General features: G+C 50.1%; 7 protein-coding genes across 7 annotated transcripts; 5 read left to right on the top strand and 2 right to left on the bottom strand.

Annotated features, from left to right (window-relative positions):
- Positions 1-1,055: 1,055 nt before the first annotated feature.
- DEU56DRAFT_706492 (uncharacterized protein) lies at positions 1,056-1,682 on the bottom strand (the record flags this gene model as incomplete). The annotated part of the gene is made up of 1 exon (XM_041347417.1): positions 1,056-1,682. A coding segment is annotated over one exon (627 nt), but the record flags the coding sequence as incomplete, so codon positions are not given.
- A 1,573-nt stretch (positions 1,683-3,255) lies between these two features.
- Positions 3,256-6,574, top strand: DEU56DRAFT_761155 (uncharacterized protein; the record flags this gene model as incomplete). Its single annotated transcript, XM_041350508.1, has 10 exons — positions 3,256-3,370; positions 3,528-3,641; positions 3,732-4,335; positions 4,413-4,650; positions 4,806-5,133; positions 5,174-5,402; positions 5,461-5,543; positions 5,727-5,863; positions 6,218-6,357; positions 6,493-6,574. The coding sequence occupies 10 exons, from the start codon at positions 3,256-3,258 to the stop codon at positions 6,572-6,574; spliced, it is 2,070 nt and encodes a 689-aa protein (XP_041202288.1).
- Positions 6,575-11,875: 5,301 nt separating this feature from the next.
- On the top strand, positions 11,876-13,404 carry DEU56DRAFT_929878 (uncharacterized protein; the record flags this gene model as incomplete). The annotated part of the gene is made up of 6 exons (XM_041358684.1): positions 11,876-11,992; positions 12,048-12,126; positions 12,185-12,393; positions 12,687-12,814; positions 12,886-13,087; positions 13,147-13,404. The coding sequence occupies 6 exons, from the start codon at positions 11,876-11,878 to the stop codon at positions 13,402-13,404; spliced, it is 993 nt and encodes a 330-aa protein (XP_041202287.1).
- Positions 13,405-15,982: 2,578 nt separating this feature from the next.
- DEU56DRAFT_918770 (uncharacterized protein) lies at positions 15,983-17,248 on the bottom strand (the record flags this gene model as incomplete). The annotated part of the gene is made up of 8 exons (XM_041358167.1): positions 15,983-16,312; positions 16,366-16,401; positions 16,492-16,651; positions 16,702-16,772; positions 16,836-16,869; positions 16,923-17,057; positions 17,110-17,143; positions 17,200-17,248. 8 exons carry the CDS (start codon positions 17,246-17,248, stop codon positions 15,983-15,985), a joined length of 849 nt encoding a protein of 282 aa, XP_041202286.1.
- Positions 17,249-17,553: 305 nt separating this feature from the next.
- DEU56DRAFT_918769 (uncharacterized protein) lies at positions 17,554-20,042 on the top strand (the record flags this gene model as incomplete). The annotated part of the gene is made up of 4 exons (XM_041358166.1): positions 17,554-17,682; positions 17,742-17,961; positions 18,000-18,054; positions 19,760-20,042. 4 exons carry the CDS (start codon positions 17,554-17,556, stop codon positions 20,040-20,042), a joined length of 687 nt encoding a protein of 228 aa, XP_041202285.1.
- Positions 20,043-20,065: 23 nt separating this feature from the next.
- On the top strand, positions 20,066-20,846 carry DEU56DRAFT_929876 (uncharacterized protein; the record flags this gene model as incomplete). Its single annotated transcript, XM_041358683.1, has 6 exons — positions 20,066-20,196; positions 20,252-20,321; positions 20,375-20,417; positions 20,455-20,579; positions 20,636-20,688; positions 20,738-20,846. The coding sequence occupies 6 exons, from the start codon at positions 20,066-20,068 to the stop codon at positions 20,844-20,846; spliced, it is 531 nt and encodes a 176-aa protein (XP_041202284.1).
- A 496-nt stretch (positions 20,847-21,342) lies between these two features.
- Positions 21,343-21,711, top strand: DEU56DRAFT_929875 (uncharacterized protein; the record flags this gene model as incomplete). The annotated part of the gene is made up of 2 exons (XM_041358682.1): positions 21,343-21,499; positions 21,536-21,711. Coding segments are annotated over 2 exons (333 nt in total), but the record flags the coding sequence as incomplete, so codon positions are not given.
- Between the last annotated feature and the right edge of the window lie 1,215 nt (positions 21,712-22,926).

Below are 22,926 nucleotides of genomic sequence, written 5' to 3'. Positions count from 1 at the left end.
TTGCCACCTTTTCCTGCGAGTGACGGGCCCCTGCATTTGTTCCATGGGCTTTTTGCTCCCTCGAATGGGCTTCTGTAAAGCTTGCAGTCGCGCAGAGTGACGACGAGGTGATGGTCGAACAACAGGCATACATTTCGAAGTCCGCTAGGGTGCCGAAGTCTGCCGCATGTCAGGTGCGTGTTTAGCCCGAGTTTGGTGGGTTTCTAACCGCGCTCTACCGGAACCTTACCGAGCTTTACCGAAAATTACAAAACTACTCTGAGTACCACTATTAATATCATTAACGATCAACCATTGTCGACCCCGAGTCCGTGTATGAATAACAGGCAACTAGCATTCCACCCGGCGAATTAAATGTATAGTAGTAAGGTGTGCGTCGACGGGCATCGGTTATAGCTTACGTTGATGTGCGTGCACGCGGTTTGTTTGGCAAAAGCTTTCAATCCAAACAACCCAAAACCTCCGTCAAAAGATATTTTCTACATTTCGGACTTTGACGTGGCAGGGTGAAAGAAATTGGGTGCATGCGAGGTGCGAGAGACGACAGAAAAGCCTTCCGGGTGTTTGGGCAGGGACACGGACAATCCCGTCTTGCGACGGGATTAGTCCACAACCAAGTGCATGCCGAGGGGAGGAGGACCCCAACCCTGAGCCAACGGCCAGGTGGAGCCGCAGGGGTGAGGAACAAGGCATGCTGCCCAAACACGAGAAAGTGGAGACTACTCAACAGGAAGGTAGTAGATTCTCGACATGGCGGGGGGGAGGATGTCTATGTTGCGCCAATACCTTAGAAATGCGTCTGAAGACCAACGCCCGAGTGTTTTGACTACGTCAGAAGGAACACCTGAGAGTAGAAGCTCAGTCGTTCCGCCAATACGGAAGGAGTGGCCTGATGCAGTGGGAACACCAGAAGCGATCCAAATAGCGTTACAGCAGTTCATGAATTTCTTTCGAGTGAGACAGCGAAGGCCATCAGAAGTCTGAAAGCAGAAGAGGGGAAGATTATGATCAAAGATATTCAGGTCGTGGGCACGGATTGGGTCCGAAAGGTCACGTTGATGGCAAATCACAACCTCTTTGCCTCGATTCTTCTTGACTTTAGTGTATGGAAGGAACAGTTTGCGGGAACCATTCGCGTTGATAGGCGGGGAGAGGTTGGATCTGCTCGCGATGTGAGCACTTTGGAAGGAGTGTTCCCAAGAGGAGAGGATTTCCCCAAGGCGAAGTTGGCCCCACATGGCCACGCATGCGGCTGCAAGGCAGCAAGCATCAAAAGAGTTGGCAAGATTGAGGTTGGAAGCTAAAACTAGCAACATTGAGCGGGAAACTGGTGGACGAGGAGGGCGAAAGGAGGAGGAAGGCGCCAGATTGGAGACGCTGCTTAACAAGAAGTGAAGACGTGAGCCCCCCATCCACTGGACATTGTGGTAGGCGTGCCAAGCCTTAAGGGCCGAAATGTGGTTGTGAACGTAGTCGCCTGCGAGGGAGCCCAGTCTTGAAGAGGCAAAGGCGCATAACAGAATTTTGCTGGCTGGACAGCGGTCGTGAGGTGAGATGTTCTCATGTTTGCAGAACAACAGGAAGTTGTGAATTGAACCCCGGTATTTGCGAAGGGTTGAATCAGCCCAGGCAGCATTGAGAGCTGCTTGGATGCGTGAATTAGCGAGGTTGGAAAGAAGCGGGTCTGAGCGGTAAGCTGAGGACGGCATATGCGTTGAAGTCGAAAAAGAAGCCAAGGATGAAGTAAGAGTGGGTGAGGAAAACTGACAGGAGAGTGAGAATCCAAGCAGGGTAGAAAAGGGAAGGAGGGAAAACCGAGCTGACAGGCTGGATTGAAATGCACATCACAATGGCAGGGAAAGAGCAATTAGAAAGGAATTACCTACCAGCCAAGGATGAGAAAATTAGTGGAAGGTAATAAAATGAGGAGTCTGGAGAAAGTAGAGCGCGGGGAGACTCTGTTCTCAAGCTCACCGCAACTACATAAAGGCAGGGAGCATAGAAGAGGATGGCCATAAGAGGCTCTGTTCTCAAGCTCACCGCAACTGTTCATGACAAGAACAAGTAATAACAAATTGCAATGCGACGGAAGTGGGGACAAAGATGCGACCAACCGTGGGACAAGCTACTGGGAAAATGCTACTTATATTAGGGACAGGTATTTCTTAAGGTATGAGGGGAGTGGTGGAGGAAACTGAAAACGAGATAAGTGAGAGGGGAACAACCCTCTGGAGATGCCATCCGACAGGTTATCAGTGGAACTAACCCAAACAACTGAAAGCCAGATGTTGTGGTCCAGCGCGAAGGAAGAGAGCCGCCGCAGAACATCATTCTGGGCAAGACTGTGTGAACGTCCTGCTTTGAGGGCCCCCACAACTCCTTGGTTGTCTGAATGGAATTGTAAGTGGACGTCACGGATACCTGAGTGGACAAGCGCTCTAAGCCCCAGGTCTATAGCAACCATCTCGGCCCAGCCTATGTCTTGTCCCTCGGTTTTCCAGTCTGGGAGAAGACGCCAGGCTAACCAGCGCTTGCCGGCGAGAAAGCCGATGCCGAATGAGGTGGACGCACCGACGAAGATGGAAAGATTGTGGGGAGGGGGGATGGTGCGCAGTTGACGAGTGCAAACATCAGCACCCAGTTGCGATCTCCACCACTCAACGTCGTCAAGGACTTTCTGAGGGATTCTGTGAAGTAGGAGGGGTGAGCTGGAGTGGTTGAATGAGGAAAGGAACCGGTGGAAGGAAGGGAGGTGCGAGCGTCCCTCGCGAAGAATGAGGCAGCAATGCTGCAGACAGCCAATAATGCCTTCACAGTCGGCGCGTGAGACAGAAGCGCTGAAGACCCATGGAATGAGGCGTTCGAGGTATTTGGAACGTTTGGAGAGGGGAATAGAGACGATCTTGAGGACGAGGTCCCAGGAGAAACCTAAGTAGAGAAAGAGAAATGCAAAGGCCATGAATTTTTCTGGGGCCCAGGGCCAGCCGAGTCGGAGTGCGATACTAAAAATGAGGGATTCGTCATAAGAATACACCCACGGACCGTGTGGGGAGAAGCGCTAAAGAGAACACGGAAGGAAGTGGAGAGAAAATGTTAGTGGCAGGCAGGAAAAAGAATGGAGCAGAGAGCGCAAGGGAAGGATGAGGGCTCACAGAAGGATAACGAAAGAAAATGAAGTTGTCGACCCATTTTAAGAGGTCTTTGACACCGTTGAACCTGTAGATGGCGACGATTGCGTCTCCAGGACGCCCAAACATGCCGTTGGAACTGGCACCCCCGAATGAAGCAGCGTGGTCGATCCAGATCTGGATGACCCCGTCGACCACATACATCACACAGACGTACCGCTGGTCTTCGGGTGCGATCGGCGGTGTGCAGAGGCCACGTCGAAAACAGCGACTTGCGTACCTGGAGGAGCCTCGGTGACGAGGCGTTCGCAGTCTTCCAATGTGCCCCAGTTACAGGGGAAGAGGGAGGAATCTATGGCAGAATTTACTGAGGGGATGAATTGATTATTGTGGGGGAAGGAATGGTCCTGAATAAGACGAAATTTAGTGGAGCCGGGTTTGGGAATAACACCCAGAGGGCTAGTGTGAAAGAAACCTATGAGGCATTCCAGGCAATCTGGGGAAAACGGGCCAGTATAACAGCGAGCGGCAACTTCAGAGTGGATGTAAGACAAGATGAAATCTGGGTGATCAAGAGCTGATTTGTGGTTGTTGGGGATGAAGGAGGAGGAAAGGGGAAAGGAATCCGGAACACCAAGGCACCAGCCAAATCGGATGCCTTTAGGAACATCCGCGAACTCCTTGAGTACTCCAGCACGTTCGAGGAGTTCGTGCCACTTCTCCCAGAGGAAGGGAGTGACAACTGGCAGAAACCCGTCACTGTGAGCACATTTGAGACGTGTGAGGGCCTCCACAGCGTGTGCAGAGGTGGCGTCGAAGGTGATGAAGGAGGTGCGGGTAGTGCCGCAGGCACGGGAGCGGCACTCAGAACTCCCACAGAAGATACATCTATGTGCGGAGGCATGGGCCTGTGGGGCAGGCCAAGCTGTAGAGGTTGGGGCTGTGAAATTCTTGGGGGCTGCAGACGGAACAGTGGGGGTATGAAAGGAGGATGTGGCAGAGCCAGAGCGTGCACCAGACGGAAAGGACGAGGAGGAAGGCTGGAGAGCTGGGGTGTTGTGCTCCTGGACAATGGCGCGCCAGACTTCTTCCTGCCACTCGAAGGGGGCAAAGGAGTGGTCGTGCACGAAGGATTGCCTCACCCGGATATCATACTTCAAGTAGAGGTGGAAGTTGACAAAAAAAGTCATAGCGGCGGGAAAGGACGGTGAAATGGGTCTCCCAGGAATCCGCGATGGCGTTCGCGTGATCGCCTGGGAGGTACCGACGGATCATGCTAACCAGGCGCGGCCACGCGTGGAGCCATTCTTCAGATGACAGGTTCCTCTCCGATTTACCGTTGAATTGGGGAGCGGTAACAGTGAGGACACCCCCTTTGACAGAGAGTGCCTGGTCGGCGTCAGACTGGGCGCGTGAGGAGGAGCCGAGTTGGAGAAGGGACTTGGTGGATAGGGCAGACAGGGGAATGTGTACTGCCCAGTTGTGCCACAGAGCGGTGGCCACCACCTTGGATTCTGGAAGGGTATTGCCGCAGAGCTTGGAAGGAGCTGAAGGTAGGGAACATTGAGTCGTCGAGGAGGATGAGCCCCCCAAGAGCGAAGCCAAGCCCCCAAGCTGTGCGCTGGGAAGCAGCGTGCGAGGGGGAGGCAGTGGAAGATTGCCTGTGGGGAGCGCTAGGAAAGGGGGCAGAAAAGTAAGCCCAGGAAGGAATGGGAGAGAAGGAGAGGCGCCTGGAAGCACCAGGAAGGAAGGTGCAGGGGGGGGGACATCAAGGGAGGGCGCATATATGCGCCCAAAGGAGGTCCAGGGAAGGCCCAGGAGGTCTGGGAAGGCGGGGAAGGAGGAGCAGAGGAAATGCTTACCTGGAAGGGAGGTAGGCAGGGGTGGAAACCCACTGCCGGACACAGGAGGCAGCAAGGTCTCCACGTCCAACACAGCTGCGTGGTCGCAGAATGCCAGGCGGACCTGGGCTCGAACTGTAGGGTCGAGGAGGTCGTGGCCAGCGGTAAGCCTAGAGAAGACCGCAAGAGCCTCTACTGCATAAGAGGAAGGAGGGGGAAGGGAGGAGGAACGCCCAGGAGAGCGACCCCCTGGGATGTGGAGGGTGAGACCGGAAGGAGCAGGAGAGGGGAGTGCTGAAGGGCCCGGTAAAGGCGAGGCTGGGGAGAAGCCTTGGAATTCTGGAGGGAAGGCCCTCTGCTTCCCTTTGGATTTTTTGGTAGCAGGGGGAGCAGCCAGAATGCATATGCACTCTGCCACGAGGAGGATGCACTGGTGAGAGCAGGCCGTCCTCTTCAACATGCTCGTCTGAAGGACAGATGACGCTGCCCAGGCGGGGCAGCCCAGGTGCGGTGTTTTCAGCCAAGTTGGCCAAGTCTGCCAGGGTGTCAGCGGGAGGTGAATCTGCACCGGCGGGTGAGTCGACAGGTGGAACTCGCTCAGGTGAGTCTGGGACAGGGGTTTCCACCACACGGGGGAAATGGCGGGTGCCCACCATCGAACCAAACAGGCGGAAGGAGAATGACGACGGCAAGAGCAACAAAAGAGCAGACTAGATACCACAGAGCGAGAATACAGAGTGCTACGAGCGATGTGCAGAACTACTACAAGGCGGATACCTCGTGGTGCAGGAACAAGAAGGATACTTCCGATGGAAGCGCACCACAACAGATCAGCCCAAAACCCCGCATCCCACGCTCTCGTGCCTCGTGCTGGAATGCAATCAAGACTACAGTGTACACAGCAATAGGCATGAGCGCTCACCAGTCGTTCCCTCCTCGTTCAGCATCTCATGCTTCTATCCATGCAGACGCTGAACACACATTTGATACTATGTCATTCCGCACACAGGATTCACTAGGCCAGCTCCAACGCACTGGCAGCAAATCTCCGTCAAATTTTCGTTAACACCACATCTGATCAAACGGGTGCTGACCGCAGTTGTATACCAGTTAAAAGATATCATTGACTGCGTCAAGGAGAGCCTCACGTGCGTTCTGTTTCAAATATATCATGTCCCTGTCTTGCGGTGGAGTCACTGATCATGATCATGCCTCCTGATCATTATACAAAGCTAATGGCACCCTCAGGGCCTTTACTCTCGTCTGGACGACCAAATGCGCGATTTCCGTGAGGAACAGGCTCAGCTCACCGAACATGTAAGGCGAGGATTTGGATTGGCCAGCCCAGAGCTGTTCCCTATTTTCTGGGGAAGTAAAATTGAAGCTGTGTGGGTGGTTAATGCTGCGGTGAGATATTTTGCGATGTGCCTTTCCACTTCCTAGTATGCTGAAAAGAATCTGCTTCTCGATACTCAGTGATTCTAATGTTCAATTTGCGAAATTGCAACTCTTTTTTTCTGTAGAACTCAGGATGAATTGGACGGTAGTCGACAAGGAGAAGTAGAAATCATCATATCATCATTTGAAATACACTCTTCTTGGTGATTTACCTACGGTGTTCAGAGACTTGGTGGGCACCCGTACCCTTGGTCGGTGTTACCCGTGCTGTACCCTGAGAGACGCTGTGGGTACAACAATTCAGATTGAGGTAATCTGGTGTTGGGTCTGTCTGCCTAGCTGCTATGTCAGAGTGTTGACAGTGTAAGACCCTAAAGGGTTTCTGGACCAGGCTCAGAGCTCAGAGAGAGAGAGAGAGTAAGGGAAACTGCATTCTAAATCACACCAGGTGATAGTAAGGGTAAAAGACCAACATGATTATGTAAGCTATCCAAGTGCCAACACAAGCAAGGTAAATAGGGGTAAAGTAAGCCTAACCAGGAACTTGTTCCTACAACGCGGTTAAATATTTGCTTATACTCGTTTAGCGCTCGCAGTCAACACTGCAGCAAATAAAGCCTCGAGGCAAACGATGTGGGACCATTCCTTATCTTTATTCGCTACAGACTGATTCAACTCGTCAACTGCTATTCGCAACGATGCCCAAAGGCAAGTCATCAAGGCTTTCAACTCAAGAAACCTACACATCTAACGAAGCACCAGCTCGTGAAGGCTCGGTATGTCACTCTCGAGGATTACCTGGTTCACTCCAAATCACTGAAATCAACGCATCCTTCATCTAGCACCAACCTCGATGCGAATTCAGTCGATTTCTGGGGGCGGTCAAGGGCAGTGTCAAGGACGATCTGAACAAGCTCAAACCCTCTGTGAGTCCACGAGCATGCGTACTGAGTGTCCTGGAATACCGCTAATATTGCACGACAGCGCTCAGAGGATTCTCACAGCTGCGGCCCTGTTCCCCAAAATGACGACCATTATGAACATGTTTTATCGACCCCGAATATCGAGGTAGGTTCTCAAACTTGCCCTTCAGTCTCTGCTCTCTCTCTAAATTTCGGTGGTCACATAGACTGATACCCAATCGGCACTTCGGGGTGCACAAGAGCCTGCAAAGCACCTTGGGCTATCTCCACTCGATTTCCCTGCCCTTTCACTCATTCCCCAGTGGCTGACGATGAGTATATTTCTACTGAGTGCAGATGAGGTGCTCATGCGCAACCACAGGGCCATTCCGAATTCAAAGACATCTCATCGACTGCAATGAATGTACAGAGGGTTATTCAAGTCTTCGGCGGCATCATTTTACACAGCACACCACATCTGTATGTATCAGCACTCCCATTCTCACCTGTCAACTCTCCACTATCCAGAAAGCTTTCCGCACGGTTTCCGAATGTTCTTCGTGCAGTATCTGGACATGATATGAACTGGCTGGCTGTTCAGGCCATGCTCAGGGGGCACCCTGATTCAGTTCAATCAGTCTCATTCTCGCCAGATGGAACTCGCATCGTCACTGGTTCGTTGGATATGACTGTTCGGTTGTGGGATGCAGCGATGGGGCAGCCAGTCGGTGAGCCCTTGCTGGGGCACACTCATTGGGTTCAATCAGTCGTGGAATCAATGCGCTGGATCTCTCAGACAGTGGATGCATGCTGGAGGGCATGACAGTCTGCTTGTCAATATATTGAACTTTTGTCAAGTCGAGACTGTGCGCACAGTTGGAAAAAGTATACGGGGGCATTAATTCCTATACAGTCGATCTTCCACGGGCACCTTGATATTCTTGACATGTCGACCCTTGCTCTGCTCCAACTAGCCAAACGAAGCAGCAGTTGAATTCATATCATTCCTCGTCATTTACGGTACATCTCCATCTTTGCTTTCTGCTTGTTTTGCTTCCAATTGTCTTTCATGACTTGTAATGCGTCGGGACCTCCTATCTGCTCCCGATGATCTTCTTCCCATACCACTCTACCTTTACCACCATTCACAATCCTTTACGTCTATTAATTAAAACTGTGCACCAACTTGCATGTGTAAAAACTCAAATAGCACCAAGTATTTTCCTCCTGAATCGGTTTTTTTTTTCAAGGTATACACAAGGTTTGTGTTGTCCTTTTTCAAATACGTACATATTACATTGGCTAAGTAATATGTAGGACAAGGACCAAGGTGAATGACGTTCTCAAGTTTCAACCACAACTCGGAGTCATGGACTAGGCATGTGCCGCATGGCAGAGCCTCATCGCCAACTTTTAAACTCGGCTCTCTTCCTTCTTGCAGCAGTATCACTTTCAACAGAGCGCACCTGTGGCTGTCAAGACTTGTGTGTAAGAAGCTTGCGCGGTAAGTTACATATGGGTCGACTCATGCCCGGGTTCGGAGTAATGCAAACGGCTCCAAAATGTGATTGACAGATGACCAGAAGATGGGACATACAGGCATATTTATGGTACATCATGTGGGCCCGGCCAATTCAACTTCAAGAGTAGCTAACACCACAGGGGACCCGATACGCGACGACAGCTGTGTCCTCTAGTCTGTCGACAACGTCATTTCAGAACGAGAAACACCCTACAATCTTGCCAAATGCACATCCATATGCAATCAAGACGATGTTTTTGTTATTCTTTCGCGGTCGAACTCGTCGCCACACTCACACTCAGTCAAACATAATTATATTCCCCAATCACCAACTTGATGACTCGTCCGAGGCATCGACACATGTCTTCCTTTTCATCTGTTGAAGGAACGAGCATCAATGAAATTCCTCGACCTTCTCCATTGCCCGTCCCTCCCTCCTTCAATTCCTTCTCTCCAACATGCGCATCTTCGCGTCCTCGCAGAGTGAAACGTGCAAACACCTTACCCTCTCTGCGGCCTCTGCAACTGTCCCTGTTTTTCATGATAATGCTGTTGTGGAGGACGATATGCTACCATTCCTTGTTGACAATTGGTCGATGATGCTCTCGCCAAACACGTCGAAGCTTTCTACGAGAAGATGTTTGAGGAGGGCATTATGGATTGTACACAGGCGGCCCGGGCACTCAACCATGCTACAAACGGCGTGAAGACGAAAGTGCCGCTCGAGCAGATGATGGGTTTCGTTCATATCGGTGTATAGTACTATCTTGCATGGCTTCATCCTAGTCTGGTACAGTTCTAATACAAGTTGTTGATCTTTTATCCTGTTGGCATAGCTGTTGTAGGATTACCCTGATACTTGCTTGCAGTGCTATCATCTACTCTTAGAAGTGACTTTTGAAACTTTATTCATTGCTTGAGTATTTGAAGAATTGTCTTCTCATCTACCATGACTGTTCCGCCGTATTCCTACTGCATCACACATCCTCCAATACACGGTCAACCAGATCCAGCCTGGTATACTCTTCCCCAAGTGAGCTCTTGGAATCTGCAGAAGCATTCAGAGTTAGGGATTCGACAGCAAATGAAAGTAGCATAGCCGTACTTGTGGCACAACAATAGCAGACCTGTGCCAGCCACACCACGAAGGATATTTACACCCGCTCTGGCTTTCATCGTGCGTGTCAGACGGTTAACTGTATCACTCCAGTGCAAACTTGACCTACCAAACAATGATTTTGCACCCTCTTTGGCCATGTGCCTTCCGGCGTCGATAAAGGACTTGTATTGTACCTACATCCATTAGTAGGCCGAGATGTGCTTAGCATATGACAAGATGGTCTACTTTTCCCCCCAGACGTCATCATCATTCGTCTCCTGATAATGTCAAGCGGGTAACTCCCTGGAGACTTATCTTCAAGGTCATTGTAGTTGTACAACCCTCAGCTCATTGTCATGCACATCCAATCCATAACAAAAGATGCAGCAAAGTTACCGCGCAGATTTCCCACTAGAAACGTGTCCCTAATGATGTCATACCCTCTGCAACTGGGTGACATCGTTTAACATAAAAATGCAGGTATAAAAACATGAACACACTCAAGTCCTCGATGCACGCAGATACCAACTACGCTGGGCACGAATCTCTATATAAGCCAACAATCCCGTCGGAACAGAAGGTCTGCCACCAGCCATCAGACCTCATTTCTAGTCAAGCCAGGCCGACTATTGACGACACCTATGTGGCAGCCTTGTAAGATCTAATCCAGAGTTACGCCTCTGTGTTCTTGATACCCTCTCTCCGGGAGCGAGCTGGAGGAGAACGGTGATACGGCCTCCACCGATCTCTGTTGTCTAATATGTCGACGTAGCCTGCTTCTGCGATGGGTGCGCCGATGCGGGCGACTCGGAATGGCGTGGCGTTGACGATGCGAGCTGCGCAGCGGAGTACAATTTGAAGAGCACTGTGTTTGAGAACGATAAGGTTGAAGTAGTGTAGAGTGAGGTCGCCGATGGATGTATCGATGAGCCTCTGATGACGACTTCTAGGTGATTTCTTTGAAGATCTGTTGAGTTATAGTAGACATAGAGGAGGAGAAAACTTTTCGAATTGTTGTTCTTCGCTGGGAGTGAACTGATCATTTCATTCGCATGTTGAGGACAGTGCCTTTTGGTTTGGTTTGGAAGTAAGGACAGCCACTTTCGCGTTTCAAACCTTTGAATGTGAGTGTGAATGCTGCATCGAGAGGTTTGGTAGAATTAATTACCTTCGAATCGGTTTGTGGCCAAACACAGTTGCCCCTTGTACGGCTTTGCTGCCCGTCCGTAAGAATTACCTCGACATCATCTACATAGGTGAATTGTTGTTTACTTGTAGATCTACCACCAAGGGTGAAACCAGTGAGGCCAAACCCGCGTTACAAGACTGCTAAGTACTTAGTACATAGCATGAACAGGCCAACTTGAGTGAAAAGCTCCGATCAGAATTCAGTAATGGCCAACCGAGGATCAGAGTCGCCGAGGCCCGAGGGTACCGGTCAGGATGAACTTCAAGTTAACTTGACTTTAAGATCAGAGACTACTTTATCAATATTCGAGATACATACACTGTGGCTTGCCTGCACTCAATCATGGGCTATTGTCCAGGCTCGATGTACAGCTAAGTTGATACACGACGACATCCGATTTAACGCGCAAAGACTCGACGCGGCTGCCAGTGAACATTGAATGCCTATACTCGTTCGTTTAGCGCTCGCAGTCAACACTACAGCAAATAAAGCGAGGCAAACAATGTAGGACCATTCCTTATCTTACTTCGCTGCAGATTGATTCAAATCACCAACTGCTATTCACAACAATGAGGGGCCAAAAGGCAAATCACTGATTCGAGAAACCCACACATCTAACGAAGCAACAGCCAGTGAAAGCTCGGTACATGACTCTTCGGGATCACTTGGTTCACCCCAATTGATGCATCCTTCGTCTAGCACCGACCCTGTAGCAAAGTTCGTCGATTTCTGGGGAAGGTTAAGGACGGTGTGAATAACCTCAGACCCTCTGTGAGTCCACGTGAATGCGTACTGAATGTCCTGGAATACGGCTAATGTTGCACAACAGTGCTTGAAGGATTCCGGCAGCCGCAGCCCTGTTCCCCCAAATGACGTCTATCATGAACTTGTTTCATCCACCCCAGAGATCGAGGTAGGTTCTCAAACTTGCCCTTTAGTCTCTGCGCTCTCTCTAAATTTTCGTGCAGGTTCAGGCTGTTCCGTCTGATTTGGAAGTGGAGGCTGATCCCCAATCGTCGAGGTTTTCTGTCAGAGGCAACGCGATCGGTGGGTGTAATCGCGCCAAGTGTGCTGATTTTCACATCAAGCAGTTTATCTGTCACAGGAGGGCGCGGCAACCTTAGGTCCGACATAGCCCCAGGACCGAACCTCCAAACGGGTTCGGGGTTACCCAGAACTGGTTCAAACGCGTCCGAACCTCTTCGAACTCATCTTCGTCGTCCTGCCGCGTCAACAATTGCCTGTGCTCAAAAACGAATAATGGTCCTACCTGTCATATCCAAGATTGCAGCGACAATCGGTACGCAGTGTTATGTAAGTAGCCTAAGCACTCAAGTTACAACTCCATTATTACTCGCTCCATGAGCCATTCCTTAATTGTTGGGTCAAATACGACGACGAGAACATTCACCTGACATGCCGTGATGTTCATCTGCTCGTATTTCCGCCTGTGATATTCTGCGAAGGTGCCTTTGTCCACGATACGGATGGATGGTAGGCCTTCTTGACCTGCCTTGCCAAACAACGATGTGATAATCATCGCTTGCACAGGCTACTCATCCTCGAGAACCTTATTATATAGATCTCATTTTGGATCTCATTGCAAGATGTTCAAGTTCAACTTCGACGTGGAGGACGATTCTGCGCAGGCAGTTATTCCAGACGCATTTACCGAGCTTTCTCTCGCAAACACAGTACGTATAATTACTGCTCATCTTCCGCTCACCTTCATGCCGTAAAAACTGATCTGGTGCACAGCCTACCATCCAAAATATCTTACTCTCCAATCACGATCCCACTCGCTAGCGGAGGTGAACTTTCACCTCCACGTCGTGATCTGTTCGATGTGAGGTTTCAATTGATCTCACAAAATGCTGATGACCCGGATGCATCGGAGCAACCGTCTATTTTCAACGCACGGTCTGCGCTGCAATTTTTTGATGCACTGTCAGACCTTGTGCCTCTCGTCTATGAGGGCAGCTTTGTACACGGCAAGCGCGTGTTAGAGGTGGGTATACAGTTCTCTGCGCTCTGTCAATAGACTCAAACTCATTAATGGCTGCCCAGATCGGATGTGGTACATCGATACCGTCGTTCTACATTCTCCATCGAATATTTTCTTCCCTGCCTTCTCAGAACCAGACGCATATCCACCTCCAGGACTTGGCGAATAAGAAGCGGATGGTTATCACTCGACTAGCACACTCCGACACCAAAACAGGTGTCTTCTTCCTGTTCAATGCAGGTCGTCTTGCCTTTGTCCTTCCCTTTCATGGTGGGAGAGTACGGCTGCGTATTTGGGGCTTTGGACTCGTTGAAGGTTGATAGGCATGTGCGTGGCTCTCTCCAACACGTCACCTGCATTGGGACGTCTTTTCGTACTAGAGTCTCTCACAATGTGTACTTTTGATCAGAAGTCGATTGGTGACTCACGAAACATTGTACATGTTGGTATCGTAGTGCTTGCGTACTAGACGAGAGACAATTTCAGAATTATGATACCCCTTCGCAACATAATCTTCAATGAATGGTCTTATAAGTTCATCGGGAGCTGTTGATTGAACATCAGGAATCAATGGTCCTTCAGATCGTAGTGCAGACCTGCCACTCGCGAGCCGGAACTCGACCATTCTTACCAAGTGCATTCAACATCTGTTAGTGTGACCTGCAACTCATAATAATCTATGTAGATGCAATAATACATACAGCGGACTTTAAAAAATACTGGGGAAACGCGAGAAAATGAACCGTCGCCAATCATCCACGGACCGCCATAGTAATCCGACTCAGTGTTTGAGTTGTCAAAAACACATGCAAAATTGTCGGAGGTGGCGTAAGGACCGCGCGACCGACGTGCTGTTCCCAAGGCCTATGACGGGGCCAACGGCTAGCTGTCCCAAATGCAAATTGTCTTGTTGCTTCCGCACGATGCAATCCTGCTGCCTCAAGGCGAATATGCTAGAGCAAGTACCCAGGCCTGCTTCGACTGAATCGAAGCCACCAAATATTCAGGGGCCTCTGCAAATACTAAAGTCAATCCACTGCAGAAAATTTGATTCAAGTCCAGGCTCAGAAAAGGAGTAGCTCGCGCGTATAAATGCCAATTGATATGACTACGCAACCCCCCAAAGCTATTACGAACGAAAAAGACATATGCGAGCGGCTTGGCGTATTGACCATCAACTTCGATTATGGTAATATTGCGGCCATCAATCGAAAAAATGCAGTTGGGCCTGCGCGCTATGTTCAGTAAGCAAAACGATACCGCTTTCGTGGCTGAACGTTGATGACCGCGTAGGGCACATCAGGGCCTCCATTGTAGCGCCCCACGCTGTTTATTAGCACTGTGCAGCTACAAATTGGTCTTTATCTGTGGACTTGACTTCGGGACGTTGATGCTACGTGTGCTCATTTGACTACTACAGGCTTTGCCAGTCCTGCAAACAGAGACTAACTTTGGTTCGCCCCTGAGGAACGGATGATGTACTTGAGGTCCCGATGCTCTAAGCGCCCGCGATTCAGAATAACGTGAGTGACCGCAGGGCTGGAAACTGCGCTCGCCTCGACACTCCGCAATTTGCAGCTGCTAGCATACTTAATACAAACAGACTCTGCGTTGCATTGACAATTTCATTTAGCATATATGCAAACCTGCATTACCCAACCTATGAATTCACCAAACCCAATTTGCCTCGTTCCAAAACAGCCTTGAATTCCAAGTGTTCCTCCACCGCAAACGAAGGTCATCGTTTGGATAGGCCGTTGCTCGGCGGAGCTGATCGAATACCATCTGAGCGCCCTTATCAGTATCTCCAACCAAGCGCCCGAGGCCCCATTCAGCGGCGAGCTTTGAGCCGTTTGGGACATCGGGGTGGGATCTGATCTATTGTGCTTGGTACCGTAATTCCGTTGAACGGACAAGGAAATCTTACCCAGTTGCGCTTGAATGATGCATCTCGGATTCACTTGGAATCAAAACGCCGCGGTAGAAGTCCGTGGTTTTCTATCAGCTGAATTGAGATGATGTCGTGGAAGATAACCACTAAACAAACATGCCTCTATCTCATCTTCTGTCAACGTCTCACCAACGCCTGCCGTTCCTTGTATCGCTGCGCATGGGCAATCAGCCTGAGCGAGGGTTTGCAGTGGATTGGAGAGAAATATAAATTCCCACCTGGCCTAATGAACTCAAAGGCTCTGTCGAAATTGTCTTCATCCACGCCGCTCATAACCGGCATATCCTGGTTGTGGATCTGTTTGTAGCGTCCCAAGGACTGAGGGAAGAAAGTTGCAATAACACTCCGTTAGCTGCTATCCCAGAGACCGAATGTGCCTGCCTCTTGTAAGAAAGATCAATCTTTGAGGCGTGCCAACGTTGGACATCCTCTTCGCTGCAAAGTCCTCGAATCGACGCCACAATCGTCAGAACGGCCGAAAGTCCTCCTGACAAATCCAAATGAACGCCAGAGGAAAAGAATGGGTCTATGAAAGCTTGAAAATGGTCAATTTTTGGGCAACGACAAACGTCAAGGGAAATACAATACCTGCGGCATCCCCTGCCGTGCGGAAATGATCCCCAGCATAAGCGGAAGCAGAGTAGCTATAGTCGCTCGCAGATTTCAGAGCTTTTGGTTTGCCGTCTTTTCAAATAGTGCCCTTTCCAATCATTTTTATGGTTCCAGGAGCCCTGAGTAATTCTTGCATGTAAAAGATTTGATTTGAATCTCTGGAGGTAGCGTGGAGAGCCTTCTTCTTGTGATTGCTTATTTCTTGATCCATAACAACGCCATCGATGCGGATCCGTCACGAAGATGAATGAACCAAGACCATCCAGATTCGTCTGCTAAAATTAAGTTCGTCATATTGACTTGAAATTGTTTTTCATACCTTCAAGCACTTCGTTCTAGATGACATGTTCACGCCTGGTCCCCGGCTTGTAAGTGTGCTCTGCATCCCAGTATACCCAGCATGCAACATTGTCAAGGGCTGGGTTAAAGCATCTGTTATTGAGAGACTTCGCGTACGCGATCCCGTTCTTTCCTGATGCATCAACCAGGTAGTTGAAGGGTATGCGACCCTCCATTACAGCGCCTGTATTCCTCCAGGTGGCTGAAACGGGTTTGGAATTGCCTTCGTCCTCAAACTGAATTTCAGTAACTCTTGTTTCTTCGATAGCGGTTGCGCCGCACTTGGAGGCATGGCGCAATAGCAAATCGTCAAATTCTGGTCTGATCTGTAAAAAGAGTCGAGACAGTACAAAAAAATAACCCCTAGAATATCGCAGACCGCTGACCAAGACCAATTATTTGGGTCCTGAGCCATCTGGAGCAGAAAATAAATAAGCACTCAGCGAATAGGAGGGATGGGGACCACGTCCATTTCGCTTGGATTGGCTCAACTTGATTGCGGCACCAGGCTGTACGACGAGGGCGGCGACCGTCTAATGTACTTCGACGCATTGAAGACCGCCCGCACCCTAATCTTGAACCCGTAGTCGACGACAGCCTCCTCTGCACCAATAAATGCCAAGAAAGGGTGGATCGACGCGAGCAGGCTCTCGCCGATATGATAACTGTCACAAAGATTAGCGACTGCGTGTACTAAAGATAGATATACGCTGACCGAGGGAACTTCGCAGCTTCGAGGAGAGAAACCTCAAAACCTTCTCGAGCCAACGCAGCGGCATGGGGCGACTTGAGGGACGCTCAGAAGAAACCGGCGCCATACGTATGTCCAATTTTTAGGGTCAAATCGACAATGTGCGCGACAAAGCGCTGGAGCACCGCGCCGCTGAACGGGATGTGTCAATATACACTCAAACAACAATATTTAGCGGCACGCACAACAGCTGGCGCGCATCATATACCCATTTCGCGACTAAAGCGCTTGCCGCTACCGGCGCTACAATAGGAGCTGCGAGTCCTGCCAAGGCAGGCGCGATGCCCACAATGGCTGCCGCTGTAGACAGTCCAACAGCCCTGTGAAAATAATAATGAAACAAAAATCAATCCACATGAAGAATCAGCCTACACGGCCCTGACGGGATTGGTAGTAGGTCCAACGTCTAGATTGTCAACCGTGTTCACCAACAACGTCTTGAACTCCTTGCTTTCCAAGTACTGTACACAAATAACATCGGAATACGTGCGATGATAGCGAAGATAGACATTACTTTATTAGGGTCGCGGAAGTTCCACACAGCAACGATGTCCGCGTGAAGCAAGCGTAGGCAGTCCTAAGTCGTGCGGTCCTGGAATGATGCGTACGATGCAAGCATCTTCCAATATCCTGTAAATAGGCTCGATCTCGAAGGCGGATAAACACACTCATGAGCTGTCAACGGGAATCAACAATGTTGTCGGTGTGCGATGTCCGAACTCAATAAATGATTGATGCGCTCACTCTTTGAACCCACGGGCCACGTCTTCGTCAACACGACTCGACCCTGACAGAGAATCAACCCGCTCGCAATCCATGACCGGATTAGCAGTGTCTCCTGTAGGCATGGCCGGAGGTCAGCGGAGACTTGCATCCCGAAAAAAAGAAAAAGACTGGAACGAACGTACTCGCAGGCCATCGACGGATCAGACATTTGTGCGGTTTGTGTGAGCGAGTAAAGGTCGGTGGGGGATCAATATACTCACATCCTGCTTATATATCAGCAATTTCAGTCAGCAAGCCACAAACTCAACGAAGGATCGCTGCACTCACCACCTGCGAACAGATGGGCAACATCTTCGCTCAGCAAGGCTCAAGCTCCAGCAGGATCAATGCAACTTGTGCGCTGCGAACAGTGGGCAATGGTTTCGATCGGTATGGCTCAAGCTCGAAGGATGAACAAAGCATCCGCACGCTATGAACGGCGGGCAATGACTCCGATTGGTATGTCTCGAGCTCGAAGGAGTTTGACACACTTGCAGCCTGTTTGAAAGGATACACTATCCCTTCCGGCGCAATCGGTACCCAATGGAAGTCGTAAGTCACCGCATGTCGCATACGCCTGTTTCAAAAGCCAGCTCGACGGTCAGGTAAGAGTGCAAGGTCAGTTAGTATTCAAAGCGAGTGAGCAAGGGCGACGATTACGTCTTTGGAAGCGACAATAAACTCGGCCGAACGAAGAAATGCCGTGAGTAGTATGCCGTACAATCGATGGTTTTATGTATGGACTCAGCTGGTCGTGCTCAGATGAACGCTAAAGCAAAGGATAAAAAAGGCGCATGCCGAGGAGACGCAGCTGTTGGCAACATCAAAGTGATACCCCCAGATTGCCAATACCGCGACTCACCTCATTTTCTTCATCTGCTGCCCAGTCGGTGTATCGCGCTAGGCGGCGCGTGCGACAGCTGAACCAGCAGGCAACGATGCCCCTCCCCCTCCGCATGGCGCATCCGTATTCCCAGTCATAACTCACGAGCGATGACGCATCTGATGAGGAAGGCAAGGTCGAAGATGTCTGTTACCTTGCTGATGACGACAGGCGTTAGCTGAGCGGCGCGAGCCGGACAAGCCCATGTTTTCTATGAAGTTGTGTTCATTCCACGCAGACACGGTCTTGGGCACAGGCCACTCGTTATGAAATCCTGCGGTTGGGTGTTGCGAGGGTAGAGGCAATGGGGGGCTGTACCCTCCTGACGTGAGTGACTGTTGGTGTTGGGGGCCCGTGGGTAGGCCTGTTTCTTAGATGAGCTGGAATACCATTGCTTCGCGTATTAAGATGGGGCTAGGGTTGGGTGCGTGGGTGTGTGCAGAATTAGATACTAGTCGTTTGCGCTGGCATTTGGGTAGGGATGTTAATTCTTGAACTCGTATGATAGGGTGTGAAACGGCGCATGAGTAAGATTAGGTATTCCATGACGAGGGCTTGTACCTGTGGCTCGTTATCTGATAATCTGAATTCCCGTCGCTAGTAGAGTCCCATGGATAAATCTCGACCGAGGAAATACGGTCAGGGTCATTGACAAAGACCGGACAGTTGGGGTACGGCTGACGGTCCAGAGATACTAGAGACGAGTATATCAGCTATCAACGGATTGCTCACCTCTTGGAGAGTATTTCTCTATAATGTGAATATTTCTAACCCTAGAACTCTCGGGACGGTGGAGTCGATGATTTATCGAGCTTGATAAAAACTGGGATGTCGCAATCATTAGATTCTCCTGCTCAATATCGACCTCTAAAGTACAATTTCACATCAGCATATTAACGTGCCAGATCCTGAAATTTACTCACCCTCCATAAGTCAGCCGTATCAGCGTCAATATCCTTCCATAAACCTCTCCGTCCTGATAGCCCTTTTCAAAGCGTCGAGCGGTCGAGTACTGGCCGACAATCTGCATCTTTTCAACAAGAAAGACACACGTACCTGCATTCCTAACAACGTTCAGTATGTTCAGACTCGGAAAAGATAAATTTTGTTTCCATGGGTACGTATTCCGGAGCAAGAGTGATCGACAATAACTTGTAAGTACGTACTTGCGCTGTATGATGTAATACCACGTGACTACATCTTGCATCTGAAATTTTCAGGCCTCTAATTTTGATTGGAACTACTGCTCACGCAGGCTCCGCTAGATTGTCATCTCCCACTCTCCAATCTAATGCAAAGGGTTTCTCCTCTCAGGCATCTGCGATACCAATCAGGTTATTTTAATGGAACTCAGTGTACTCTGTCGTTATGCAGTTACATTCCTCTCTCCCACACCTCCCTCTACTCACACCCATCGGCTTCACCCACAGTCGAACTTCTAAGTCCTGATCGACAACTTCCCTGGCTCCTGCGTCGAAAGTTGAAACCCTCATCCCGGGATCCGACCTCGCTGCTCATATGGGCACCCCCACCTCCTATCGCGAATTCACCCCCCCCCTCTCCCCCTCCCTCCCTATGCAGTGCCGAAGTTGATCTGATCGGTCTTAGCGCAATGTCACCATGGGACGAAGAAACTATCGTGAAACAGCTGGCGTAGGACCAAGAGGCTTGTGATCGTTCATGAGGTGGGGACGACGGTGGGTCCCTGAGACCGCCGTGGAGGAGTTTGACCAGGCAGTCGATGCTGCCAGTCAGACATTCAAGTCATGGAGTAAGCAAAGCGTTCTCGCTCGCCAACGTTTTGCCGTAGAGTGCGTTTTTGAGTACCCACATTACCAACGCCTGACCCAGTTACGCTGCATCCAGACTTCAGTGTCAAATCTGTCAGAATGTAGACGCACTTGCACACAGCATCGTTCTCGAGCAACCCTTGCCGGTACGTATACCGTCTCGGTCCTTTCTGTATCCTATCTAATCCGTGCTCTCCAGATGCTCACAGCGATGTCCTCCGCGCCAGTCTTCAAGTCGTCGAGTCTGCCATCGGCATCGCCTCTAACATTGTCTGCGAGACTTTGAGGCCATCAAGACGCGTCTGAATGGCAAAGCTGCCTGCATCCCAGGAGACTCTGAGGGTTTGGAGAAGGAGTGCAAAGATTGGATGGTGGGTTGGCAGGCGCTATTGGTGAGAAAGAAGGTATGTGCCAGTGTGCTACTTGACTTTTCAGACATGGTGCGCTCACATCACCGTAGTCAGCAAAGACGTGGAAATTGAAGTTCGAAAGCTCTCTTGGCATTTGTGCGAGGTCCGTTCTGATGCGCCCTACGGCGTAAAAATATGCTTACCTCTTACAGCATTGCGCCTTTCAACTTCCCGGCGCAAGCTCTTTTTTCCCCATGCGTCCCTGGCTTACCCCTTACATCCCTATTCAGCGTGACTCCCCATTGGACAATTCCCTACTAATAACTTATCTTGCGCTCTCACAAAGTCATTCTTCATTCGCGATTCTTACTCAGCATTCGCAAAAGTCGCGGTCTTCACGTCCCTTTCGAGCGTATATCGATTCATGCAGTATCCTATGTCCATTCCATGCAATGTCGCGAATCTATTCGAATGGGCCTGTTTCCGACACGGTCTTGGTCGATCGCGAGGCTCTGCATCTTTCTTCCTATGGCTGGACGCTCAATGTGTAGCAGGGGGGGACTACTGCTGATACGAACACGACGGCGTGTTTGGATCGTTCTTCGTCTCCCTTCTTCTCTCATCGCCAAACTTTGAGACACGTCTCGTTCCACTCTTTCCGTACTTTTGCCCATCACTGCTGCGTCAAACATTGCCCTTGCTCAACCTGACCCAGCTGACCCAAACCCCCTTGTCGACAACGCCTAAGCTTACCCGTCAGGAATTGTGAGCTTCAATTCCTCTTTCGTGTGCGCTTACGTTCACACTGGAACGACTTTTTCAAGTCCTGCCAAGTCGACTCAACACCGCCACTATCCGCGGCCCTCAGGTTGGCTACAGTATCTGTAACTCTACCGCTGAGAACCAGAATTCTATGTGCCAAACCTCAATGGTTAACCCCATCGATGGCGCGTCCTTTGCAACCATCGCACGCGGTTATCGCTCAAAATGACAATTTTCTTATTTTTCAGATTTCTGCTTGCGGGCGCCTTTCACCTCCACTAGCGGCGATACTGCGCAAGAGGAGGTTGCACGGCGTGCTAAGTCTGGTCACGGCATTCGTCTCATTCCCAACGGCGCCCTTCAGGGCGTTCAGTTACTCCGCACGTTGGAGTACATCCAGATTGCTGGTTTCATTGACCAGACGGCTGGACCGAGTAAGTCATTCGTCTGGAATCAATTCCCGTTCTCATTCTCACGCGCCGTAGCTTCATGGGTGGCAACGTGGGTGACGTGCGCAGCCTTTTCCACAGATGCAATGTTCCTCCTCACTGCCAGCTCGGGTCTACACGCCCCCATATACAAGTGGGATCTTTCCACTAACATCAAAGATATTAGCCTTGTGGCCAACGATGTAAATGTAAGTTGGATATATATCGCCCTCAGTCGCACTGACAATGGATATACACCCCCAGGTTGATGCTACGCGAAGAAGCCTCTGAGTTATAGCAAACTAGCTCCATCGTTCAAGTCCAAAGATCAACTCAACGAACTGATATTGGAAGCAGAGAGCACTTCATATAACCCCAGTCATTCCGACAAACTCGCCGCGCAGCTTCAGCAGGACTTCCTGACTCACCTACAATCGCAGGATCTCAGTGACGAGCGGGAGTTTGGCAATGACCTCACGTTCTCCATAGCACTTCTGTGCAATCGTCTGCAACAGTGCGCGTCGGGTGATGATAGGGCGAATGCAGTGGAAGAAGTGGAAAGGAGAATCGCATCCTTGAATCTCAATCTCTCTCTCACCTACGCTCAGATGGCTTTGACGGAGTCGCGGCAGTTCCTTTTGCACCAAATATTGCCATTTTTGCGGCCAGCGCCAGAGATCCGGTCGAACCTCCTATCGCTCTCCGCCGCAATATCCGGAGACCTGGTTTTGGAGAAAAGGTCGGGAGACATAATGGCGAAACTCCATGGCACGTAATTCAACTTCTTATCAATCCTTGAAGCGGCCTGGTTCTCTGATTCGGATACCGACAAGCACATCACGTCCTTCACAAACCTCGTGGACAACATGCACAAAGTCCTGTTGAATGAGGCGCAACCTCCATCTCAGTAATTCCCGAAACAACTACCCACACCCTTCCATCAAATACTGCTCCAGGTCATCTGCTTTTGTGTTCGCCAGTGCCAGAATCTTGCCGGGCGACCTAAAGTCCTCATTGCGCTCTCCTAAGACTAGGACTACCGCTCGGCGCTCATGATCATCGGCTATTTCGTTTTTGTCTACATCGGATTCAGAAATGTACTAACTATTTTGTGCTATTATTTCACTCCATAACTTACAACTTTGCCAAGTCCCCGCCCACACCAATAAACAAAACTCCACTTTCTTTGTGTTTTGTCGCAAGCATATGAT

Source organism: Suillus clintonianus, assembly GCF_016758775.1.
Source record: "Suillus clintonianus strain FC179 chromosome Unknown DEU56scaffold_143, whole genome shotgun sequence".
Lineage (NCBI taxonomy): Eukaryota > Fungi > Basidiomycota > Agaricomycetes > Boletales > Suillaceae > Suillus > Suillus clintonianus.
Note: the sequence above shows the minus strand (reverse complement) of the source record. Positions and strands in the feature narration are given on the sequence as shown.